This window comes from Lepidothrix coronata, unplaced genomic scaffold (genome assembly GCF_001604755.1).
Source record: "Lepidothrix coronata isolate B3197 unplaced genomic scaffold, Lepidothrix_coronata-1.0 Scaffold34, whole genome shotgun sequence".
Classification (NCBI taxonomy): Eukaryota; Metazoa; Chordata; class Aves; order Passeriformes; family Pipridae; genus Lepidothrix; species Lepidothrix coronata.
In genome coordinates, this window is record NW_016690214.1 from 6,356,867 (window position 1) to 6,366,162 (window position 9,296).

A 9,296-nucleotide genomic window follows, 5' to 3' on the forward strand; every position below is an offset into this window, starting at 1 on the left:
ATGTTTACACATGGCCAGATTTAGGTGGTGTGCTGCATGTATTGAGAGGCACAGAAGTGTTGAATCCACAGCTAAGCCTCACCAAATTCTGCAAAGGGTATTAAAAATCATTCTGAGCTACATCTTTGGTAGGGATGGGTCCATCTGCAGGACAGGACAAGCACAGAGTTGTAAAGAGGTTGCACTCACTGTGGGTTGCACTCACTGCTTTGGTTTGTTTTGGCAGCAGCAGAGAAGCCAGCACCGTACACCAATGTGATCATGCCCAGTCTCTTCAGCATCATCTGCTTCCTGGGCATTGTGGGGAACCTCATTGTCATCTACACTATTGTTAAGAAGAAGAAGCTGAGATGCAAACAGACCGTGCCCGACATTTTCATCTTCAACCTCTCCATTGTGGACCTCCTCTTCCTCTTGGGCATGCCCTTCCTCATCCACCAGCTCCTAGGCAATGGCTCATGGTACTTTGGAGCTCCCCTGTGCACCATCATCACCGCCCTGGACACGAACAGCCAGATCACCAGCACCAACATCCTCACAGTGATGACACTGGATCGTTACCTGGCAACTGTTTACCCCCTAAAATCTACTTACATCCGGACCCCGTGTGTGGCAGCTCTCGTTATCTGCTTGGTGTGGCTCCTCTCCTTCCTGACCATCATTCCCGTGTGGATGTACGCCGGTCTTATGCCTCTGGAGGATGGGACCGTCCGCTGTGCCCTCTTGCTTCCCAACCCAGAGACTGATATCTACTGGTTCACCCTCTATCAGTTCATGCTGGCATTTGCTGTGCCCTTGATCATCATCTGTGTGGTGTATTTTAAGATCCTCCAGCACATGGCCACCACCGTGGTCCCACTGCCCCAGAGGAGTCTCCGGGTACGCACGAAGAAGGTGACCCGCATGGCAGTTGCCATCTGCTCCGCCTTTTTTATTTGCTGGGCTCCCTTCTACATCCTCCAGCTGGTTCACCTTGGCATTGACACACCATCCATGGCCTTCTTTTATGCCTACAACTTTGCCATTAGCTTGGGCTACGCCAACAGTTGCCTCAACCCCTTCCTCTACATCGCCCTCAGCGAGACCTTCAAGCGCCAGTTCTTGGTGGCCATCCGCCCTGCAAAAGAGCCCTGTCGCAACAGCAGCTCTGCCAACAACAACAGCATGACAGAGGCCAGTGTGTGTCTGAAACTGGCACCAGAATCCACCCAGCAGACTCAGTTTCTGGAGGAGTTTTCCCCACGGTCAGTGCCGGTGACGGTGGCTGTTCACTAGGGCACTCTGAAGTGCCCACAGCAGAAAGACTTCAGGTCTGTAGGTGGATGGAGAAGCAGCAGGTTCAGGCAGGCTTTTGGAGAAGCATATGGACTACAAATTTCCACCTCCAAGAGCCCTTTTTCACTGCAGGGCTCTGCTCCTACACTGCCCTCAGCCTATAAGATGTACTGCTGCTTCTTTCACTGTGCATGGGAGAACTCTGTCACCACGGGCCCCCCGAAGAGGATGAATGGAAAAGAGATAAAGGACAAAGAGGATTTCCAAGGGGAATATTCACGCTGGAAGAGTAAAACCCCTATCAACACTGCCCAATGATGCCTCTTGGCCCGACTGGGGTTCCTAAGCAGCTTGTCAATAGAGCTTCTTCATTCAAAACTTGAGCCTTTGATTCACAATGTCATATATTTATAAGAAATCTGCAAACTTTGATGGCTGTGCTGATATCCCAGAAGCACACAGCAGAGAAAGATCTTGGGGCCAGAAGTCTCACCCAGATTTGGCCTTTCAGTCCAGTTCTGTCTGCCTCCAGTGGGCTTTATTGTTTGACGAGCAAGACACCTTCAGGAATTGGTTCATTTTGATGCTAATTCTAAATATTTCAAGCAAAATCAGGCAGATAATATTCACACTGCTTCAAGGGACTGCGAAAAATTCTCAAAACTACCGCTGCTAACACCAGCTTTGTGGCTTTTCATGCCAATGAGCAGATTTTCACAGTGCTAGTTCCTCATGCTGCTCTTGTGCCTCACAGTCTGCATGGCCTTTGGGGAACCCCAGGCAGAGGGTTTTAAACAGGACTAAAAAACACAATGTGCAGAGCTCTGCAGAGCGAGGAGCTGTGAAAGAGCAGCTCAGGGAAAACAGAGTTGCTTATGCAGCTTCCTCAAAATAACAAATGCTTCACACAAAGTTAAGAGAGGGAAAATTAAATGTCTGTGTGTTGTATTTGCAGCTTTAACAGTCGGAGGTTAGGAAATAACTTTGCTCATTATAAAGACTAGAGAAAAGACAGCACAGATCAGCTAAAAGCAGGGATTACACCAGCAGCCTGTGCTGGGCTCCGTGGGGACACACATTGTTCAACACTTTGTCAAACATGGAGGAACTGGTTACTGTAGATGGATTTACTATAAAGAATTAAAGACATCAAACAGTTCAAAGGCATTTGTTACCATGCTTATGGTCTCACAGCAGCAGCCACCCACGATATACCCAGAACAGAAACTCAGCCTTACGCAGCCACACAGCAAAACCATGTCACCTGCACAGGATTTTCTAAGCCAGGCAGGCACTTACAGGTGCACCCAGTGCACACACATCACACTTGCAGGTGTTTTAAAGTACAGCCAATACTTCAGCCTGTACCCTGTAGAGAACACACAGCCGTTCACTCACCTCTGGCGATCAAAGCAGGCAGGTGTGCAACACCAGCAAACTTTTGGCATCATCAGGTGCAGCACATTGCTTTTTGAACAGAACAGGGGCTCTGTCTGTGTATTTTCACCCCAGGTCCTGTCAGCCTGTGCCCTCCGTGGTGGCAGCACATCCACACCATGACCGACGGTACCGCGTCGGTTTTTCGCCCGCCTTTCCCCGGGCAATTAAACCAGACACATCAGGAACTTTCAAGCTTTATGACCTGAAAATCCTTCCCCTTTTTAACTGCCAGGAATTTTCACCTGCTGTTTTTCATGGAGCTGCTCTGCTCTTTGGTCAGTGCTCTCCCTGAAGGGCTCCAGAGCGAAGGTCGGGGAAGATGTGGGCTGTGCCAGCCAGACCTGCCCTCAGGACAAGAGAAGCTGTTGTGTTACCTTTCTCCTATGAGGAAGTGAAGGGAAGAACTGGCACACTTTGCTGGGAAAGGAGGTGATAAATACTGGGTGGGTTTTTTTTCCTCTAATACCAGTCATAAGGAAAGTATGAGTGAAGTGAAAACAGACTGAATTACTGGGGATCTCAGAGAGCAGCACGTTGAAGATATTATCTTATTCATACAGTAAAGATGTTTATGGTTGAACTGGTCTTTTCCCATCTGAAGTGAGTCAGTCTGACCTGGTACAGCGAAGCCACATGCTAAAAACCACAGGGGCATCATGGGCTAACCAGGAAGGGAGGCCAGCACCTGGTGGAGCACTAAAAAGGGGTGTTGAGGGGTAAACCTTTTCCAGATCTCATCACACTGAAGTCAACACACAGTACATGGGCACTTTTCCAAGCTGAAGTCCTTTTAGATATCATCTACGTGAGGTAGAAAGCCATGTCAGAGAGACCTGGTCCCAACACCAGGGACAAGGCTTCCCATTCAGCCAGTGCCCCACTAGAGACACCTGCCCCTTCCTACCACCCTGCAAAGGCTCACAGTTTACATCTCCTCATGTTCCTCCTGCCTGCCCCAAGGTGTTTCTTAGTCCAAACATCTAAATACTGGCTGTGGGGTCCCTCCCTTTCCCTGTACATCCATAAAAGCTGTGACAAACACACCTCAGGGAGACCTGTGGATGAGGTTGAGAAGAGAGCAAACTAGCAAAGAACACAGCCAGCATACAGCTTTTTGTCAGCTTCCCAAAATCACCCCAAAGCACAGGGCAAGAGCCTGTCTTTTGAAGGCAAACCTTTTGATCAAATACCTGCAGAAGTGTCACCCTACCTAGGGGGTAAGGCAAGGCCTTCCAGTAGCTAAACAGTCTCTGTGCACCTTGCTGTGACCTGCTTCAAACATCCTACCCCTTCTCCAGATTTTTCAGAGCTGGCTTTGTTTAAGTCTGAGTGTCCATCAGTGTTCTGGTTTGTGTTCAGCTTTACCTCTTTGTCTCTCTGCAATTTGTATTTATTATGTGACCCCCCGTTTCAGTGCCTTGGTTACCAATGGCAGAGCCTGAATAAAAGGCATGGCTAAGTAGGGAAGGACACAGCTACTCACACAGGAACAGGTAGCCCCAAGTGCTGTGAGAGAGCCACTGTGAGAAGGGCAGAGAGATGGGGCAGTGCATTTAACAGCAACCCTGCTTCCCATACACAGCCCATTGTCTCTCTTGTTCAAACCCAGCTAAATAACCTCCCAAAACAAAGGGTGACAGAAAAACTATTCCATCTAGTTGTTCAGATCAGCAGCTCACTAAGCTCCATGAGATGAATTTCCCTCACTCTCTCTGCCAGCTCTTATCCTGTGTGTTCACGAGCTTCCTTGTCAGACAGAGGGGAGACAGATGGGTTCACTCTCCACCCCCTCCTCTTCCCCTCCTTGTCCTCAGAGGTGCGACTGAAGCCACATGTCACAGCTCTGCTCCTGATAAACTCCCACAAAGGGGCAGATGGTCCAGTTACTTTTACTCCTACTTCCCCAGCCTGTGACAGAGCCCGCCTTGGCTGGTCATGTCAGGATTCAGTCCCCAGCTCACCCTTCTCGGTTACCCCTTTTCCATTATCCACATCCCTGTGTCCACACAGACAGTAAATTAAACTCCTGCCTTCCCCCAAGTCATAGCTCTGCCAAGCCAGCCCTAACAGCAAGCTGGAGGTCCCCAGAGCCCAGCTGGGCAGCGAGCTGGTGACATCCTTCCCCGGACACCTTTCTCCACCTGAAGTCTCTGCGCAGCTAAACCAGCCTGGGAGAAACCTGCAGCTGTGATGGAGCACAAACGCTGGAGGCTGCAGGGTGGGGAGGAGGGAAAGGTGGGGTGACTCACTGGCCCCTGGGACACAGCCAGAACCTGACTAATCCTGTTTCCTCAATCCTCCTGGGCTGCTAATTGGACGCATTTCATTCAACAGACTCGGAGGAGCCACGTGGCAGGTACGGATACGCTCCCAGCCCACTCGCTTCTCCTAAGTCCTCCTGCCGGATGCAGGGACCACACAGCAATGCCCTCCCCGCTCATCTCCCATTAGCAAAGCCACCCAGACAAATCCCCCCATCCCTCCTCCACTGGCTCCATCACTGCTGGGGGAGGAGGCAGCACACAGCAAGGACACCAGCAGCAGAGAAGTAAAGGGGGAAGAATGTCTCGTCTAGAGCCCCAAATTCCCAGTGGAGGGCTCCTCCAGCAGATGGGGATCCTTCAGAGTCTCCAGAAGACAGATTTTGAAGCTGGATTTACAGGGCAGTGTTTGAACAGGGAACTCACTGCACCACCGGAGGGAAAACCTTTGCTAAGTGATGTAGACCACGGCTGAGGGAGGGCATGGGAGAGGATACCAGCTCTTAGAGCCTCTGTGCCCTATCCATATCCCATTTGGGAAACAGCTCCTGTTATCATATAGGATAGAATAATAATTTCTCTCACAGCATCTTTCTACCAATCCAGTTGTGTTGACTGTGGGAATCACCACTCCTGACCTCCCAGTCTGGCTCATGGGAGAGCAGCAGCACTGGCTTCTCTCGAAGGGTGGAGTTGGGCTTCAACAACTGCAAAGTTAAACTTGAGAAGTGCCTTATTTCAGTGTGAGGCATGATAGGGCACTGAGGGGTGCTTTCATGGGCACTTCTGAACGTGCTGAGGGCAAACATGTTAGAAAAGCCATCAGGGTTGTCACCTCAGTACCTTTCACCATCTCTAAATACTGCTGGAGTAAGGTTCACATACCATGGGGTCTACACTTTACATGAAGCCCTCCTTCAGTCCTCCAAAGCCAAGTCACTACATCAGCCTTGACCCCCCCAGGCACAGCAGCTGAACAGCACAAGCACCATTGAAGGCTCAAGGCCCTGTCCTACAGGTCCACACAGGGTTAGTCCTCCGGAAAGGAGAGCTAGGTTCTGCCCATCACACCAGGGTGAGCCCGAGTTCACACCACAGTGGTGAGTGGGTTTTTAGAACAGCAGGGAGCAGACTCTACCCCAGGTACTAACTGCATCATCATCCAGCACTGCATGAGAACAGGAGATCCACAGGGTCTGACTCCACAGAAGTGCCTCTGGGGCAATGATTTTTCCGAGCTTCAGTTAAACAGTGACATGCTTGAGTTTTGGTTTAAGCTTTAAACATTATTTCTTCCACTTAAAACTAAGTTAACAGATGAGTCAGCCTTTCCCTCCAATCTGTGCTCTTCTGTCCCCTGCAGGTTTCCACTTGCAGGGTAGGCAGCCTGAGAGTCAGTGACATCATTTTAATTATTCTGGTGTTTAGTTACTATTAAGCTGCCTTTGCTAAGTCTGAAAGGGCTCTTATGATTAACTTCCTACACATGCTGCTCCACCAGTCACTTCAGAGAAGAGGGCAGAGCTCTCCTTAAACAGCCACAGCAAGGATTATTCCTGCTTTATCCAGGAGCAGGAATTCTCACACCCACATGCCGCTCCAGGATGCTGTCCTCTTCCTTTTCTCCCATGGGGCTTGACCACAGAAAGCCAAGCACTAACATTTTCGCACACATTTTGGCATAGAGGGATAGGAATAAGTGCAGTGATGAAAACAGCGAGTGAAGTTATCACTGATGAGAGCTTCTAAAAGCTTGTATTGACTTATTCCCTTAAGAGCTTGGGTCTTGGAGGTGGCACCTTCTCCAGAAGCCAGGCCCCTCCCACCAAGAAATTGAAACAGGTTATGAAAGGAGCAGACTGTTCACATCAGGCTCTGTCCTCCTTCCTGCCTGCTCATAAAATAGGACTTTGGATATCATCTTACACAAAGCATTTTGGGGATTTAATTCCACCCCCACCCCCCAATTCTTTTGTTGTTTTTTTTTTTAAAGGTCATTACAACCTCCTAGACTCCAACCTAGACACCTTCAAGTGCTCTGAACATGTACATTTGTCATGTTTTCAACACAGAAAGTACTTGAGAAGAAAAAGAAAATAATAAAATGTCACCTCTCGGTATGAGAACAAGTTGCCTGTCCTTTGCTATCATTCAAATCCAGATACTTTTCCTCAGCCAAATGCTGCCACTGAAGAAAGCACACAAACATTTCCTCCCAGGCTGAGACAGGCTGTGCCAAGCCACGGCCCTCAGTCAGTGCTGGGGGGCTCAGGTCTAAGAACAAACACTGGCAGCTCAATGAGAAAGGGGCTCATTTGCTGGAATTAACATTCAGCCTTTCTGCAGCATGGGAAACATCGATTGTTTGGTGAGAAATAAATCATGTGCCTTTCTTGGGGGGGATTTTAATGAGACCTCCCCCCTCTTTTTCTGACACTCACAGACTCAGGGTAAAAAAGAAAAAAAGCAAAACAACATTCCAGCATCTCCCCATCAACCCTGCACTGTAGTAGCCCAATCAGGCTAATTAGGATGTCTCCTGTGTGCTCAGGGAGGCTTTACCCAGCAAATCCAGCCCCCTGTTCATTATATTGCTGCAGCACAGCTAATTACTCCTGCCTTGAGAGGGAAGGGGAGCAGACCAGCTTTGTATACAGTTGGGAAAAGGGCTGTGCTGAGTACAGTGAGGTCCTGCCTTTCCTTCCTGCCCTACTAGATCTCCTGGTGCTCTGAGAGGATGGAGGAAGAGGCTGAACTGGGTAGTTACTTCTTAGAAGAACCCGAATAAGGACTGACACACCCTGGAAACCCCTTTACTTGTCTTCAAACTCACCCTCACTCCTGGAACAACAGTTATTCAGGGAATCTGGCTTGAACAGCCAAACACCAAACCAACCCTCTGAAGGGGTGTGGGCATCCCTTCCGAAATGGGATGGCACCCTACACGTTGCACGGGTACATCCAGGAGGTTAATGCTCATGGGGCAATGGCAGCACTGCACACTCCAGACCACACAAGGCAACAGGCCAGCAGCTCAGGCAGCCTCAGACCCCTTTTACTGCTTGGCCACAGGAGGAAATCCAGAGCTTGCTCTCACTCACACCACTGCTTCCTCCAAAATTAATGGCATGGGGTTAGAGAAAAGCCAAGCAAAACAAGGTCTGAGTCATGCCAAAAGCTTCTCCTGTGGCTACCCAAGAGCAGAGTTTGACATCTCAGGGCTCTAATTTCACCACCAAAAGGAGCTGCTAAGAAGGAAAGCTGGCATGTTGCTGTCCTCTACTTCCCAGAGCCTAAAAATTTCAAATGTTTTACAAGAATTAATGACCCAAAGCTTCGAGGAAGGCTGGAGACAGGAAAATAATGAAGGCCATGGCAAGTGTAGGCTGTCATCTCAGATAAAATCTACAGTTCTGCTGAGAAAAGCAACTGCTTATCTTGACTGTACTTTAGTACAGGAAAGGAAACCAGGAGAGGGTAGTAGGTGGTTCAAGAAAAGACAAAGTCACCAGAAACACTTGCCTGCAGCATCACAAGTGACAGACCAAAGCTGCAGCTCTGAGGATCTGCCACCATCAGGGACCAGGCAGACCAGCTGAGCCTTCGTGTATTAAAGACAGGACATAACCTCCATTTCTCTAATCCCCTCAAATCGCCTCATTGTCCTAATTCTTTAAAATATGCTTATTTCTAAAGCTGTAAAGATCTCAGATACATCCCATGGGCTGGGGGAGATGGCACAGCAGTGGGAGTGTTGCTTCAGATGGGTACGGGACAGGGTAAGTGACATGCAGCTGATTTACAGAATTGCTCCCAGAAAACAGACTCTTGCAGCAGTAACAAGCTGGGATACATTAGATCTGTCAGCTGTGTTTTCCAGGAGTGTTTAATCTCTTCTTTAAAGAGGAACCATCAATACTAATGAACTGCAGTTGTGACAGCTCAGTGCAGAAGCACAAACCTTAAATTCTGTATCAGTGTTCCTGTGTAAAAGAGGCTCAGATAAAACTGCTGGAGCTCTGGGTCTTCACAGGAATTCTTCAACCCTTTGGCTACTATCTCAGATGTTACAAGTGTGATGGAAGGCCTCAAAGACAACAGACAGTTTACAAAGTTACTACCCAAGCAGCAGGTCATATTTCAGAACATTTTCCAGCAGCAATCTCTGGAGAAATGAGATTTATCAATAGGAACCCTCCACTGCAGCTCCCGTGGATCAGTTGAACAAAGATATCTCACCAACACTCAGGGCCACACACAAGAAAAACATCCACATCACGTTTCTCCCCTTGCAAGAAGCCTGGGTCATGTCCATCAACT

General features: G+C 48.9%; 1 protein-coding gene across 1 annotated transcript; it reads left to right on the forward strand.

Annotated features, from left to right (window-relative positions):
- Window positions 1-252: 252 nt before the first annotated feature.
- Window positions 253-1,275, forward strand: MCHR1 (melanin concentrating hormone receptor 1). The gene has a single exon (XM_017811917.1). The coding sequence runs from the start codon at window positions 262-264 to the stop codon at window positions 1,273-1,275; it is 1,014 nt and encodes a 337-aa protein (XP_017667406.1). The 5' UTR covers window positions 253-261.
- Window positions 1,276-9,296: the final 8,021 nt, after the last annotated feature.

Excerpts from the sequence above, each read along its gene's own strand:
- MCHR1 (XM_017811917.1), top strand. The coding sequence starts at position 262 with ATGCCCAGTCTCTTCAGCATCATCTGCTTCCTGGGCATTGTGGGGAAC.